This window comes from Aplidium turbinatum, chromosome 5 (assembly GCF_918807975.1).
Source record: "Aplidium turbinatum chromosome 5, kaAplTurb1.1, whole genome shotgun sequence".
NCBI lineage: Eukaryota > Metazoa > Chordata > Ascidiacea > Aplousobranchia > Polyclinidae > Aplidium > Aplidium turbinatum.
Window position 1 is genome coordinate 29605844 of NC_137476.1, and position 17539 is coordinate 29623382.

Here is a 17539-nt window from a genome sequence, read left to right on the forward strand (position 1 = left end):
TGTTTAATTTGGGCACTGCAATTCAATGCTTATTCAAGCCATAAATGTTTACAAATCATGTAAGTTTGAGCTCATGACAACAACAACAAAAAATGCAATAACAATAACAATGCTCAATAACAATAACAATGCTCAATAATGCTCACAAAAATAAAAGTTTGGAAGTTTCACTGACATCCCTTTCAAGAAAAAAGTACATTGCGCTGCAAGCAAGCATGGTTTTACTCTTTGTGAAATAATAAAAAGCAGTTCTTGTGTTTGTCTAAACACAAATACACCTCACATTTCATGCAATATATGTATGGTGCACTCATACATCCTGGAAGCCTGCATCTTCCTCTTTTTTTCTGGTATAAAGGAAAATGGTCAACATTGTCCATTCTTATTGATTTTTGTGGAATTGGTTTTGTGTTTGCTCCCATTCTCTTCTTGCTTTGATAAGCTCCTTCTACTGAGCTTGATGAAGGTCTGCCCCGTTTCCTTGGCATCACCTCCTGACCTTGTTTGGACAAACTTTCAGCAACAGATAAAGTGAAATCCATCAAAGCAAGTTGCTTCTTCTTTGGCACTCCCAAGTCTTGACAGTCTCTTCGATACAGTAACCAAGAAGTTACAACGGTCAAGTTGATGAAGTGGAAGAAGATGAGGTGATAATACTTCTTTGATCTGAGCGTAATTCTATACAGGCCAATAAGGGAATCTAAAAGATCTACACCACCCATAAATTGGTTGTAGGTCTGCACGACTTTGGGGCATGTCACATCAACTTGTCTTTTAACAGCTCGATCAAATCGCTTCACATTAGTAATTGGCTGAGCAGATTCAAAACTTGTCAAGAAAGTCACACATTTCGAGTCCAGCCACTTGATTACTCTGAATGTTGTATTTTCAACAACACACTCTTTTTCAACATAGGCACCTCTTCCTCTTTTTTTCAAATCTTTGTCAGAAAGCAAGTTACAGTTTTTCAATCTGTTGACTCGAACAGTGCCCAGAGAATAAATTTTATTCTTGGAAAGCTCACATGCCAAAGGAAATGAAGTGAACCAGTTGTCATAATATAGCAAATAATTCATGTTGGTGGGAATGTTGCTCGCCAATTTTAAAACAATGTTGGAACTTGCTCCCAGATCAGGACCGTTTGCAGGTGGAAAAATTTTTCCCGTATAAATCTCAAAATCATGAATGATGCCAGTGGAGTCACAGAGAACAAACACTTTATAGCCATACTTGTGTGGTTTGTTGGGCATATATTGCTTCAAAGATGAAGCACCCTTGAAGGGTATCATTTGTTCATCCACACACAACATCTGATTCATTGGTATGCCATTAAATTTTTGCTTCAAGTGATCTAAAAGAGGCCGCACTTTAAACAATTTATCAAAATTTTCATCTTGACGTGGATGCATAAGTGCATTGTCATTGAAGTGCAATGATCCTTTTATCTTTTCAAATCTATCACGACCCATAACGTTGCTTATCTGACTAATTCCAAGTGCTTTTGACCAATATAAGCGTAAACGCGGTAAGCCAATTATTGACATTTTCAAAAGCATGGCCAAAAATTTTGCAAATTCTAAACTGTCCATCTGAAGTGGACTTGCAGGGTTAGTTTGTATGGCGTATAAATTGGATTGTTCCACAATGTGCTGCATTATAGTTTCATCAAAAAAATTTTCAAAATACATAGATGGAGACAAAATTGACTCTGATTCGGGTATACTTCCTTGCCATAGTGGAGCATTTCTGAGACTTGACGTAGGGAGGACTTCTTGCCATGTTGGATTAGTACGAGTGCTTTGAACATTTCTAGTTCCAGTTACAGGTTGGCCAGAATTTGAATCTGAAACAGAATGAAAATAGATTGATTAGAAACAGATTAGAAAGCAATAAACAATAGCTCAAAATAGAAAATATATATATACTGTATAAAAGTATTATTATATAAGGTTTATTTTGAACGGCGAATTATAAACCTTGAAGGTAAACAACAATGCAGTTTAGCCTACAAAACACATATGGTAGGTATTGACCAACATAGGGGTATAACCTAGTTTCTCACCAGAGTCACTACTGCTGCTTTCATTGAATGAAGAATCAATATTGTTTCCAGGAGGGACATACTCATCTTCCGATTCACTATCTTGCAGACGATCATCATCACTTTCCCCATCTTCTCCACCAGCTGGTACTGCAGTCCAATTTTTTCTCCCATAGAAGCTTCTCACATTCATAATATTACAAAGTATAGAAACTTATTCAACTATATCTACATAAAAAAACGAAAATTTACTCAGATAGTGCCTTTTGTCCCAAGACCTAGGCTAAGCTCAAAACAGTCACACATGGACGAAGTCAACAGATCTGTTACATTTACACAAACTAGCATAACTGCTTGGCTTGTATCAATTCATTTCACTTCAGTGCTATTTCTCAAAATATACCTCACATGCAATTCGAATTAAAATAATTAGACACTAAAAGCACAAGCTAACTCTTTCTCAGGACTGCTGAACTCATCAACACCGCATCATTTTCACATCAGCAAAATCTGAACTTTGCCTGCTCGTTTTTCTGAATTTACAGCAAGTCAAAAGTGTTGCCAATATAAAAACTGACTTTTTGAAATGTGACAATTCTGAAACAGTCGTCCACTTTGTAAAAAATCGGTCTAAACTGCAATTGTGCAGGGTTCTTTCAAACGTGACAGATTTGTCGCATTTGTCAATAAAGGGTAGGGCTTTATTTTGATATATTTAAAATATTTTTCAATTGGCATAAAAGATAACTCAGCTAAAACGAAATTTAATGGATGAAAGCAAAATATTTCTATTATTTTTCATTCCTCACAAAATCTTCATTCTAAAAACTTGTTTTTGTGTTTTAAGCACTAAATAATGTAGAACTGCTAAACTGGCACTTTAGTAGAGGATCTTTGGTTTAAAAATAAACAAACCCAGAGTTGACATGCTCAAAGTCGTATCACCATGGCTGATAACTCAGTTGCCAACTTAATGGTCAAACGATTTTTTAATATAAAATTTGTTTTGGAATGAGTAAAAATCGTCAGAACAAATTTTCATACAGTATAACTTCCTTGTAACACCAATAAAGTTTGCAGTACTGGCTTATTCCACTACCTTGGAGGTTTTCAGACCATCCGAAAAGGGTGATAATTGCTATGCCTCCCGTCTAGCAAGTGCAACTCCATTGAATACAAGGACGGTTGGCAACTATATTGACCAGATCAAAGCAGAAGGTAGAGTACCCTACAAATTAAGAGATGGATAGTCAGTAGTCACGGTCAAAATAATACCGTTAAAATAAACTTTCAATTGGACTTTTTTATTTCTTATTGTAGTCCGATGGTCTTCAGTTTGAGATCCAAGCTCCCACAAGGGATGCGTGGAGCGGTTTAAGGAGTCCTTGAGGACATTGACTTTAAGAAGAAATAGTATAAGGCACTAAACTGTTCCTATTTATTAAAGAGCAATTTGCAAATATGTGACTCAAGATCATTCTTAGCGGTTTAAAGTTCGCAGGGTTAATATACGTCTTGGGGAAGAAGACCGCGGTTACAAGAAAGTTGGAAATAACTATTTTAACCACGTCACGTTTAATCTAAGTAAATCTATACTGAACGATGAAATGTCCAAGTGGGCGCTGTTCTAAATTCTCAAGGTGTGACATTCCAGTTTGATATTCTATTTAAACGGATCTTGGAAAACACGTTTGTCTTTACGCAAAACGCGAAAAGTTTTAAACTGTGCACTTGGGCAGTCACTATAACGTGAAAGATGAAAAATGATCATCTAAGGTTACGGCTACACTTTTCTTATTGACGTGAACCGAGTACAACGAATACATGATTTGCATCGTCAACGACCAACCTCAGAACATATTGAAGCTGTGTGCTATACAGTACACAGTACTGTATACAATGTCCTATTGTCCCATGCTCAACTCCAGTTGTAATTTAAATTTAGCATATTTGATTTTGTAACGTTTGTTTTAATTGACTCATTACAGTAGACTCGTTTCTTTGAATAGGAGGTGCAAGATATGGAAGAGCTTTGTCAAAAGCTTTTGAACTCCAAATTAATGACGACAGAACTTCCAATCTTACAGGTGAAAGCTTTGTCAGCGTATAAAGTTGCTTTTATATTGTTATAACTTTAGTTTTATGACGGCATTATCTTATATAGGCCTACTACAGTATAGTAAACTCCTACTTACGACTAAACTCTTTTGGAAGTTGAATGACATTAAATGCTTTAAAAGTGCACGGACGAGGAAAACTCATTCAAAAGAGATTTGATTGATTTTTCTTGTAAATGCAGTCAACCCAACTATTTTTTTTAACTTTACCCCTTCTATGCATGTGGCGAAATGCTTGGACGAGGGGCGAAAGTCAGTTCTAACTGTGCATTGTAGAATGAATTGGATTTCTTGCTAATTTGCATGTTTGCCTAATTAACTCTATTTATTTTATATTCACTGCTTCTGTAGAATTCTCAGTTTTTGTCAATTTTATGAATTAAGTGATCTAATTTCATACTATTACAGTATAGCCTATCGCTTTATGTAGCCTACGAGTTTGGCCAATGAATTTTGAACTCAATTTAAAATCAAAAGCTACGCCGTCAGAATAAGTACAAAAATAATGAGCCTGACAAACTGAAACAGTTTGGTAGCCTACCACTTCTTTTCCCAAATACTTGGTTGATTTTCGCTTGTTGCATAAAGCAAATGGAGGAATGAATTGCTTAATGCGATATCCAGATTCACTTATATAGTTGAAGTGTTTCATTGCGGTCACCAGTATTTCGTGTAAAGTTAAATGCATTTTTGATTCTGAGCACAAAATTTATTGATTTAGCCAACTTCTGAATTTTTTGTTTTGTTGCGCAATTCCTGAGATAATTGTTTCATCAGTTGTCCGTATGTCATCAGTCTTGAAGCTGGGTTATAGGGCATTTTAATATGAGATGAGTTGTGGTTTGTTTGAGCGATGGATTTTGGATCTGTTTTCATTTACAGAAGTTGATCGGGTGATTCTTTTTATTTCTGATGGAAGCCCAGATGACACGGCTTCTGGCATTTTGAACACAGTAGCAATTTTGGGAGGCCGCATAAATAATTCTGTTATAATTATGACGTATGGTATTGGAAATGAAGGTAAGTTGATTAAGTTCGGATTTTAAAGTAAGCCTAGCCTAAATTTAGAAGACAAGTAGCTGAAATAGGATGAAAAACATTAAAACTTCATAAATTGTTTTCAAAGAACCCATTTAAATTATACATGCTTCACAGTTTCCTTTTGTTCTAAGTGGTCACAGCGGTAAACCATAATCTCTTCGTGGGAAAATTGTAACGTAAGATTCCCAAATCCGTTCGTCTGCATGCAATGACCCAAAAATAAACACACTTTCGAAACGTCTATTCAAACAGTGTATTCCAGTAAAATTAGCCCGAGGCTATCGAAAATAGGTGTAACGCCTACACCTCTAAAAAAACTGTCACTACAATACAGATTAATTGGATAAAAGACGGAACCTTTGTCCAGCTAGCAAGCACTAAGCCAACAGTTAAATGTGCGGCCAACTTTCAAACAATCATTTTACGAATGACCAGAATAGATAGCAATATCTCAAATTCACGTATGCAGTACTGTGACGCAATAATGAAAGACAATTATGAAGTCATTTCAACAGGTGTTTAAAGCTAATGTAATATTTCCTGTTTAAACAGGCCCAAACAAGTCCTAACAAGTTTGACACAAGTCTATGAACGATGGTGCAATTTTGGCACATTTTCTAGCAACTTCCATGACGTAATATTCAGTAGACTTGAACGGTTTTATATGACGTTTGATTTGTACAGAGATTGGCCGTAACATAGCGGCCCCTAGTTATGACAGTCTAACATGGCATAACTAAAAAAGAATTGAAGGACAATCGTGAGCCAATGAATAAAACACACGATACACAAATTTTTTGAATCACTCACGTTTAAGTTAATACGCAAATACAAAGGGCATGCAAAGAATGAACAGCAATAAGAATAAACACGACGATACATGAAATTGGTACCATAGGTATTAGGTACACGCAAAATGACGCTATATACAATAGTTGCGATAATAACCGACTGTTCCGGGCTCAGACAAGTATCGGCCACCGCAGACAAAACCAGGCTCAAACCCTAACACTTAGGTGTTCTTTACGGGGGCGAGGCACGAAATATCCCTCAACACGTAGTCTACTTTCACTTTCCCCGTACTCTCATCATAGTTGCAGACGGCAACTTTGGCTCTACGAACCACAGGCTTCCCTTTCCTAATTTGTGGAACTACCTCATGCACCCTCCCAAGTTGATACTTCCCACGTTTACCAATGTCTTGGAGAGAACCTACCACTACAAGTTGACCAGGCTCCAAATTCTCGGCCATTTTTAGCCATTTTTTCCGGCCCTGAAGACCTGGCAAGTAAAAATCGATCCATTTATTCCAAAACTGCTGAGAAAGTGACAAATTGAACCGATAATCCCTTCTTAATTGGTCACGATCATGTGGTTGCCCAACAGCACAGTATGGGTCTAAGTATGGGGTCAAAAGTGAGGCAGGGGTGATGAAAGTAAAATCCCTAGGGTCGTCACTCAAAGGTACCAAAGGGCGTTCGTTCACGATCCGAACGGCACTACTGGTGTACGTAAGCAGTTCAATGAAATTGGGCTTACGAATCGAAGAGTCCAAATTGTGAAAAAAGTATTTGGTCACATCAGCCAGGAAACCAAATCTTTCAAGCCGAAATCTAGCCAAAACATCTGCCAGAGGGTTTAACAAGTCAGACGATTCAGGACAAGAAGACATTACATCATTTACACAAGTTCCTCGGAATTCAGATTGTTTTAAAGCCTTCTTCTTTAAAGCAGCAGCTCTATCTGACGCCAACACAAAATTGTTAGGTAGATCAATATCTTCCTTCAACGGAACAGGTATCTCAAATCGACCATCTTTCAACTCAATATTCGGTTCGACAAGTTCTCTAGCCAAAATATCATTGCGAGACAATTCACAGGTTTCATTTTGCAAAGTCAAATCCTGAATGACTTTATTCAGGTCTGCTATTTCCATATCGCGAGACTCAATTTTACGCTGAAAGCCAGAGATGACATCCGACTCTGAAGACGTCTGCACTCTGCACACTTTAGCAACGCTTTCAACTAAGGGTGACTTACCACCACAAGCCAACCAACCGAGAGGAGTGAGTAAAGCATGCGGTTCACTGCGATTTTCACCAACACGTTCTTCTTTTGCCCACATCAAATAAGCGTTGTCGTTTCCAATCAGTACATCTACAGTACTACAATCATTCAAATGAAACATATTCACGTCATGAAAATGACGGAAACTACTTAAATCCTGCTTATGTGGTAAAGTCTTAACATCGTCAGCCCAAGCTGGGTTAACCACCGAAGTTATATCACAAAACAGTTCATTCGTCTCTAACGACTGAATGTTGAGTTTAACAAGTTCAGCACAAGTAGGTTTCTGACCAGCCAGAGTATCCATTTTAAACGACGCTTTATCATACGGTTTAAGACCAAGTTCGCACACCAAGTCACTCGAAACAAAGGTCAACTGCGAACCAGGATCATGCTGACAATACACCAACTTCGATTTGCCAGTCATTGGATTCAAAACACGAGCAGCAGTAACGCGGTTAAAGGCTGCTTTAACATTTCCAATCTTAACATTACGCACAGGAACTCTGGCACCAGCATCATCTTTACCGACCGAATCCAGAGAATCACGTGACGTCACATAAAAATCATGCAGAAGAAAATAGTGTTTCCTATCGTTGTTAGGCCCACACTGACGACAGTTGTTTGCATGATTACAGTCCTTAACCATATGCTGGCGCAAACAGTTCAAGCATTTTCCAGCTTTCACAATGACATCTCTCCGACCTTTAGGTGTCAAGCGCAAAAATTCTTTACAATTAGACAAAAAATGATATTCAACTTGACCACGTGATGAACAACAAAAACATGCCGGTATGTCACTACGTCTGGCCACACCGCCGCGCGGTGCGCCAACAGCAGTCGAGTACTGCGAACTCCCTGAAATCACATTATCATGGGGTTTTACCGACGTCTGCCTAACCGGACATGAAGGCAATTTTCCTTTGCCAAACTTTTTAAATTGCTGCGACTCACCAGAATCGCCCATTAGCATAATGCTAAAATCAGTCGACTTGCGCGTTTCCTCTCGTACTACAAATTCAAACAAACTCTGAAAGGTAGGTTCCTCAGTGCTACCATACTGATCACCTAAAAAGTCAAGATAACGCTGCTTAGCGTCAAACGGGAGTCGCTTAGCCAAATCCAAAACAAAACGTCCTTCTAATTTATCACGCTGACCATAAGCTTTCGCGTAAAGCAAACACTGCGACAATTCATCTTTAAACTCTTTCAAATCACTGGAAGAGATCGAAGTCAATTTGCTACCATAGCGATACTTTCTAATTTCTGGTTCTGCGAAAAGACCTCCACGAACTCCAAAACGTTGGGACAAGCGAGCTAACGACATTTCTATCCTGTCTTCCTCTGACAAGCCAGGAGTGTCGGAAACCAAATTAGCAATCGTTTGTGCAGCTGTTCTAACACAAGCTGCTTGCAACAAAGTCAAACGAGTTCCCTTAAAGGGCGAAGCTGCCATCAAGGCCATAACACGATTTTTAAAGAAGACAAATGGCATATTATTACCATCGTAACCAATCAAGGCCGCCTTATCGAAGAACGTCCTACTATTTTGGTATTCAAAAAAGCAATCCTGCTGTTGAGAACTCGATTTAGCGGGAGAAGACAAGCTATATCCCTTAAGGGGCTGAGTGGGCTCAGTCACATGCACAGCCCGATCACGATCCTCACACACGTTAAAATCAGGAGACGCGATACGCCTCTCACAACCACCCAAATTACGTGTAGCTGGGCGATCAAAAACTAGCGGCGCAGAAAACTGTGAAGGCGGCAAAGCATTACTGCTAATGGGGGCCCCGTGACCTGTACGCTCTGGGGGAGGAGTTCGGTTGTAATTTGCAGACCTTGGCTCTACAGCCTTCGGAAGACCCTTAGCCGCGGCCCCGAGACCTCCTGAAACAGCTGGAAAACATGTGGATTGTACAGGTCCACTTACAGATTGAACAGGCGTCTGGAAAAGGTTAGGTAAATTAAACTGTGATTGATGTTCACTTCTGGAATGCCTAGAAGAGCCCTTCCTAGAGCTACGCCGGGAGCCCGCCTCTGATCGATATTCAGCTAAAACTACCTCTTTTCGTTGTTCAGCCCTCAACTGAGCGTCTTTGAGTGCGAACTCAGCAGCTCTCGCGGCGACCTCAGCCGCTCTCGCTTCGGCCTCAGCTCTCGCGGCAGCCTCAGCTCGAATGGCCTCAGCTCTCGCGATGGCCTCAGCAGCTCTTGCTTCGGCCTCAGCTTGGATCTGGAGCTCCTCTCGTCTTAGCTGCAGGTTAATTTGTGCCACTATCCGAGACGAAGTCTTAGACATCCTAGTGCTTACATTTGAGGCGCTATCCTCAGGATGTATGTCAGCATCCAACATATCTGAGAACTCACTTTCTTTTTGTTCAAAGTTATTTTTTAACGAGTTAAATTCGGGATCTACCCTATCACGAAGTTCTGCCAAGATTGCAGAGTTAAAGATTTTAGTCAAAAGAGCATGGAAATGCCGTAATTCCTCTTCTAAAGTAGATAACTTAGATCGAAAAATTAACAGTTCCTGCTTATCACTCAAAGAACCTAGGGCCACAGAAAGTTTCCCAATTTGAGTCAAAATATCCCGTCTAAGATGCCGGGCCTCTCGAACTGACTTAGCCTCATCGTTAATGGGTCCCTCCCCAGAATGGCCTGCCCGACCGCAAAGAACATCATCAGGCTTAAACTCAGTCGAGTCGACGGCGGTCGAGTCCCTGTCACCACCGAGTGTAGACATATTAAATGTTAGGGCTAAATTTAACAATTAAAAAAAAATTAAGTTACACAAACACACAAAATTAAGTTATAAAAAACTTAACTGCAAAGACCGTAAAAATACAAAAAAGAATTTAAATGCACGATACCGTAGCTGTACGAGTATGAAGTCCTAAAGTCCACAAAACTTGCTTGGATTCTTCGACTTGAATCTTCAAGCACAGATGGATTGCCTTTAATCTTCTTTCTTGCCAATAAATGTCAAGTTATTTTTCTTCTGTACCAAACTGAGAAGAAATGTCTTTACTTTTTAGCTTAAAGTTCTTCAGTTGCCTACCGAGAAGAAATGTCTTTAATTTTCTTTGCTTCTTTAGACTACCAACTACAAACTTCGTCTTTTATTTTTTGCTTCTAAGTGCTTCTGTGCCAAACACTAGACAGAGAATCGTCTTTTATTTTTTATGCTGCCTGTGCTTCCGTACAAACACTAGCCAGAGAATCGTCTTTTATTTTTTATGGTCACAGCGGTAAACCATAATCTCTTCGTGGGAAAATTGTAACGTAAGATTCCCAAATCCGTTCGTCTGCATGCAATGACCCAAAAATAAACACACTTTCGAAACGTCTATTCAAACAGTGTATTCCAGTAAAATTAGCCCGAGGCTATCGAAAATAGGTGTAACGCCTACACCTCTAAAAAAACTGTCACTACAATACAGATTAATTGGATAAAAGACGGAACCTTTGTCCAGCTAGCAAGCACTAAGCCAACAGTTAAATGTGCGGCCAACTTTCAAACAATCATTTTACGAATGACCAGAATAGATAGCAATATCTCAAATTCACGTATGCAGTACTGTGACGCAATAATGAAAGACAATTATGAAGTCATTTCAACAGGTGTTTAAAGCTAATGTAATATTTCCTGTTTAAACAGGCCCAAACAAGTCCTAACAAGTTTGACACAAGTCTATGAACGATGGTGCAATTTTGGCACATTTTCTAGCAACTTCCATGACGTAATATTCAGTAGACTTGAACGGTTTTATATGACGTTTGATTTGTACAGAGATTGGCCGTAACACTAAGTTAAACACTTGAAAGGACTACCATCATATTAATGTTCATGTTTAAATATTTTAATCCTCCACCTACTCCGCTACCCAGCTGCAACCAAAATAGAGTTACTCCGCCGCAAGTATAGCTACTGAACCCACAAAAGTGACTGGTTCGCAGAGATTATGAATTTGAGTTGGTACAAAATTAACTTTATATCTAATATGATGAAAAATCAAGATTTTGTTACAAATTATTTTGGGAATTTTATTCACTTTTGAAACGCACATTATCTTTTAGTTTGGTTGTTATATGCATTCGGGCGGAGAAGATGCTTTTTTTACCATAAATAATTGTGTATTTACATAACTACACTACTTTCAGCTATGAATATATTTTTCAGATTTTTCAATCTTGAAAGACATTTCGGCATACAACCCAGACATAACAAAGGTAAAGGTTATATGAGTAGCCTATGTTGATGGGCAATCAGTGGTCATGAAATAGAACAAATTTGTTGTTTGCTCAAACATTTGTTTAGCTTCGAAAATTTCGTAAAGCAAGTCGAAGTTTTTAAGCAACTCATATTTATTTAAACTACAGCAGAGGACATACGTGTCTTGCACATCGAAATGCATAATTTTAGTCAGACTGCGGCTGCGGCTTGCTAACAGCCGAATTGAACATTTTTTAACTTACTTGTTCTTATTTTTTACTGCTTTGCTAAGGTAGCAAAAAGCTTTTTTATCAGTTCGAGTGAGCAAAACGTAAAAATCTTAGAAAATTTCAGTCACACAGCCAAGGGCGTTAAAAGGATATCTTGAGCCCGATATCAATTACATTGTTGGACTCCACATCCAGTCACTTTTAAAAAAGTGCACAGCATTTAAAGAATACAAGGTGATTTCTTCAAGTTTTCGGTTCCCTTGGAAAGGTTCCGGAGCCATAAAGTCATCCTGGGTCTAAAATTACCCCCTGCACCCCTTGGACCGCCCCTGTCAACACTACTGCAGACAGTTACAGAAGCGGTGATCACAACCCAGACAGCAAGACCTGTCATTTTTACATTGATTCAACGTCTGCAGACGTTGAATCAATGTAAAAATGACGGGTTTTACTGTCTGGGAATCTGCAAAATGTGACAAATCCTGCAGCACTTCCAGGTAACTATGTAAAGCCTTGTTGTGAAAAATTTTAAAACGAGAAATTATTTGCTAATGAAAACCTGTATTTTACTTTACAGAGGGGTGAATTCGTCGCTGTTCCTGATCCAGCTAAACTCCCCTTACAAATGGTTTTGTTTCACAAGTTCCTGTACAGTAAAGAACAAATCACTCCAAGGCCTTTTTGGACAGCTCCTTACTTTGACAATCTTGGTGTAGGTAGGGAGTAGGTTGATTAAAACGTTTTATTAAAATAATCTTCTTCTGCTTTGTAATTTCCTATTTATTGCTTGGAAGTTAGCAACATTTTGAAAACGAACTTGTAATGGGATAAATTTGAAGTCGTTTTTACCTTGAGTAAACTCGAGTGTACGAAAAAACTTGGAAGATCAATAAATTCAAAAAAAGGTTTTGTAATTTTAAAAATTGCTGATAAACCCTAAGGAAATAGCTCGCAGTGGTACTAAAAAAATAATTGAAATAATTCACTGACAACAACATTTCAACGAGAAAACTCTGCTTTGTCATTCATTCGTGTTTTTTTTTTTATTTCCAACCATCAAAGCAAGAAAAAACAGCATCATTTGCCATAACATGGCAGAAGGGGCCTGGAAAAAGATAAAAGCCACAAAACGCGAACGTTAAAGCGTGGTCGAGAGAGAAGTGATTTACTAAATAAAAGGATTAAGATATGGTCAAAAAATTCAATGTGTAAAAAATCTTTCTTCAAATACATGTAAGTATAAAGAAGTTTCTGTATGAGCAAATGTTTTTCTAGGTCAAATTGTGACCTTGAGTTACCCCATTGTGATGAACAATCGGTTCATTGGTGTGGTCGGAGCTGATATGCGGTTAGATAACATTATGTCTCCTTCGAAGAACTTTAAAAGGAACAGATTTTCTTACCCTTTTGTAATTTCGAACACAGGTAGGCTTTGACATAGTGATGAGGGTTATGCTACTTTTTTTCAGCAGCAGTAATTTATGTGATCTACGAAAGCATTTCAGACTCGTTGTAGAATTTGGGCTGACTGAGGCTGCTCGAGATCTAAAACCAACTAACCATATCTCAAACTATTTCATTTCAATTCAAAAATTTTTGTGTTGATTTCACACCGTTTTTAGATAAACTAGATCTTTGCCGAAATTTAAACGAAATACAAATAGGCTTTTCTCTTTTTTTGTCTGCCAAATCCGGAAATTAATTCTTTGTGCAAACTTGATATTACAACCAATATAATTTATAGGTCTACTTTACGACCATCCCTATCACTTATACAGTGACAAAAACGAAACTTTGTATGCTTTTGCAACTGCTTTGGAAAGAGATAAAGAATTTCTTCCGGTCTTTGAGTCAATGAAGAGGTAACGCATTTCCATATGTAATATTTTCAAAGCAATTTTGCACTGGTCTTAGTTTTTGTTTGGACCAGTGCTTTTGTAATAATTTGTAATTACGGACACTTTTCAAATAATTATCAAGTTTCCAAATACCAAAAATGTTTTAGAGTGACCCTGAGTAAAAATTTTACGAAATACTGTTAAATATATTAATCTAGCTATTTCCTTAATGCAATATATTCACGAAATTTCTCAAATGTTTTCACAAACCCCAGATCAACAAAGGTCAGTAAACCTCAAATTGAAAACCACTTTTCTAAAGCCTAATCTAACCTAAACAATCAAAGTATTTAAACCTAATATTATTCATAAAACCTATCAGCTTAAAAGAAGACTGGTTAGTGCCATTGTCATTGCTTACACTTACAGAATACATGAATTGAAATGCAGTTTGAGTAACACCACATTACAAATTGACCGTGTTTGTTCAAAAACGCCCAACAACTAAGAAAAACAATAGACCTACTTTGTTGTGACTTCTGCCATAATACCGCTTTATTTGTTTACTTATTTTTATTGTTTTCCCATTGGCCTGTTTCACAACGCATGGCTTGAAACTGTAATCCATTTTAAATTAATTTTCCTGAAAGGACGCCGCTACGGTGTCCGACAAATTGTTCGTAAGCAATTGTTCGTAAAACAATTGTTCTTAAAATTAATTCTTCGTAAAACAATTCTTCCTAAAGCACTTTTTCGTGTATGCAGTTAAAATTAGATGTATACGAAAAAATGCTTTACGAAGAATTGTTTTACGGATTTCATTTTACGAAAAACAGTTTAGGCTACGAACAATTTTTTTACGAACAATTGCTTACGAACAATTTGCCTATAACCCGCCGCTACATGGGCATTAGTCATACAGCAGGCGTTTACAACGTTCGTTTTGTCTTTCAAGCCGTTTGTTAATTTTGAATTTTGTTGGTTGTTAAATTGCATTATAGTTTATGCCAACGTGCAGCAGTTAAGATGATATTGTAGACTGTAAATCATTAGTTTAATTGCCACCAATCTGTTTATTTAGGTTAGAAACCGGCGATACAGTGATTTCAAAGACAACTTTTTTAAATTATAATGATTTTCTGTCTTATTCTGGCAACAACACACCTGTGCTCACACACTACAAGTGGACAGATGTAAGCACTAGGCTATTCATATTTAAGTAGCCTACTGAATAAAAATATATTTAATATAAGTTTTGACACAATAACTTTTGAATATGTCAAAATTCAAATCTTTTCAAGTGACCTTTTAAATAGACTCACGAAGTTGTGCTAGGCCTATTTGCATGTAGGCCCAACACTCTAAGGCTAAGCCCTCACCACCAGCTGAGTGACCGAGTGGCTTCGCCTTCGACTCTGGTGCTGGTGGATCTGAAGTCAATTCCACGTGGGGTCACACGGAAAACTTTAAAAACGGTATCGATTGTATTCTTTCTTGCATGATGTAGTGATGCATCAGGATAAGTCGGGTAACACTGTGATGACATCCTAACTACCGGTATGATGAAAAATTTAATATGAGTTCCGCCGCTAAAAGACCTTAGCAATTGTAGAGCGACAATAAATAAAGCATAACATTATTATTACCGTATATATCGTTTTCAGATCCCGGGGACTGCGTTTTCCTGTTGCTTGGTCGTATCTCTGGAGCACGTTACTTTTGCCTTGTCGACAGCAAGTTCTTTGCCTGCTGGTGCTTTCTTGTACCATGAATTTCATCTCATTCCACCTGAGGCCACCTGTGCGCACGTCCACCTTTTGGCAGCTCAAAGTGCGTCCAACAGTTTTCAGATTCATTGTCTGTAGTTCAGTTCAGTTTGTTTTTGTTTCTGTCTATGACAACGAAAAACAATATATGCCAAACATAGCAGATGTCTAGAAAAGGGTAGAAGCGGCAAAACACGGACGTTATAATGTGCTTGATACCAAAACAGGACAATTACTTCAAAATATGGCACGGTTTCAACACCTTAACATTTACACATCATTTACTAACACTTTGTAAGATGTTTTCATTTATTTCTGGCTCGAAATGATGTGAGAGCCTTTTGTTGCCTTGGAAAAGCAGCAGAAAAAGTGAAAGTAAGCTAAAGAACGTCCAATCAGACTTTTATTGAGTAATTAACACAGTGACTGAAGCTTCATTAATCAAATTGCTTTTGTTTTACCATCGCCGCGAAGATGTTAAAACCCATTTTGTCACCTGGGGAAGACAATAAGAAGACGTTAAAATATTATGTTTATAACATTTCATTTAGACAGTTACCAAAAGTTGGCAAAATCTGAAAAATTCTGCAGAATGTAACAAATCAAGCCGTTTCTCTAGGTTGCCTTGGTAACAATTGATTTATTTTTTTTAGGCATCTCTAAGCGCCTTTATTCCAAGCACTGTTATTATTCAAGTTTTGTAATAAATAAATTTTATTTAATAATAAATAATATAGAGAAATAAAACAGAGTTACAGGTTACTCGGTTTTATTTCTCTATGGTTCAACAAAGCAAACTCTGTACCGAAGCTTTATCAATAAAAAATATATTAGCCTTAATATTAAAATACTATTTTTTATTTGCCAGATAGAAGTTCTTTGATATTGGCTGTTAGAGCGCTTAATGTCACAGATGGTTCAAAAATTCGGAATTTCACTCGCGACGATATTATGAGCATTGGAAGGTATATGGAAGGAACAGGGCCTAACACATTCCACCTAACGGTATTTTGTTTTAAAAACTTAATTTTTCTTGTGGTGTTTATGCACGATACTGTGTGAATATGACACTATAATGACACTACGATATGACATCACACTGACACTATAATATGTAAATAGTCTTTAACTATTCATAATAAGTAGTTAGCAAGTTGTTATTATAACTACATTTTACTATATTCCAACAACAAATAAAGCGATGTGTTTCTGAACAGTCGAGTGTATTAGAATTGACAGCGATAGACACCTGTTTCGCCCATGAGGCTCATCGGCGTCGCGATATTCGGTATATCAGTATCTCGATATCGCGATAAAAGCGACGTTGTTAATTACATGGGCAAATACCAAAGAAAAATGGTACTTTTCGATGGTACATTGGTTGCTAGTGATGATAAATTAATGGCTTTAATTTGGAAAATTTGACTGGTGTTCTTTTCTTTTACCTCTTTTCAGCAACAAAATTTACAGAATTCAACATATAGTTGAAAGGATATTGTGAGCAGAATATGTTCATCCAAATTACATCAAATATAGTTACTATTTTCTAAAACCTCTACAGCGTGTTTCACCCTAAAGGGGGGGTCATCAAAAGGTTCTTATTCAAATAGAATTATAATTTAGAGGTTTTAGAGAATAGTATCTGTATTTGATGCAATTCGCTCTGCTAGGCTTTTTGCTTGGCATTGAACACTTTATGTAGTATTAATGGTATTTATTGTTCATCCTAATTTGTGCATTGAACAAGATCTTGGGGTTTTTAAGGCAAACGCGTTGCTCTCTTAGTTTGCCATAGCCTATTCTAAATGCATAATTGCATTCTCGTAAAGGATGCTGTAAAAGAAGATGTTGTTGCGACATACAAAGCTGAAAGTTTGTGGACAACGGATGATAGAGCAAACACATTTGAGATGCAAACTCTCTGGAGATACATTGGAACGGAAAACGGAATATTTCGTATCTATCCAGGAATTGAACTTCCGTCACGTTTTGACCCGGTAACTAGACCTTGGTGAGAATTAAAAACACATAGTCAAATCAATAAAAAGCAGCCTTTAACATTTGTTCATTTGATTAAGAAAATAAAATAAATGTCTTCTAACATGTGTCAAACCAACAACAAAGCTTCATATGAATGACCCGGTTATATGTTTTATATTTCAAAGTTTTATTAATTTTTCACGCGATTAAGTTCAATCCTATATTGGATTGAACTGATTCGAG

At 37.5% G+C, this 17539-nt stretch overlaps 1 protein-coding gene across 1 annotated transcript in view; it reads left to right on the forward strand.

Annotated features, from left to right (window-relative positions):
• Nucleotides 1-17539, forward strand: part of LOC145771115 (VWFA and cache domain-containing protein 1-like) — a 37000-nt gene that overhangs the window by 11834 nt on the left and 7627 nt on the right. The window contains exons 7-17 of the mRNA XM_082582855.1: nucleotides 3115-3259; nucleotides 4051-4128; nucleotides 5041-5178; nucleotides 11450-11499; nucleotides 12290-12428; nucleotides 12988-13137; nucleotides 13457-13574; nucleotides 14632-14743; nucleotides 15215-15380; nucleotides 16185-16321; nucleotides 17146-17327. Of these exons, the coding sequence (XP_082438981.1) occupies nucleotides 3115-3259; nucleotides 4051-4128; nucleotides 5041-5178; nucleotides 11450-11499; nucleotides 12290-12428; nucleotides 12988-13137; nucleotides 13457-13574; nucleotides 14632-14743; nucleotides 15215-15380; nucleotides 16185-16321; nucleotides 17146-17327 (1415 nt within the window). The remainder of the gene's footprint in view (nucleotides 1-3114; nucleotides 3260-4050; nucleotides 4129-5040; nucleotides 5179-11449; nucleotides 11500-12289; nucleotides 12429-12987; nucleotides 13138-13456; nucleotides 13575-14631; nucleotides 14744-15214; nucleotides 15381-16184; nucleotides 16322-17145; nucleotides 17328-17539) is intronic.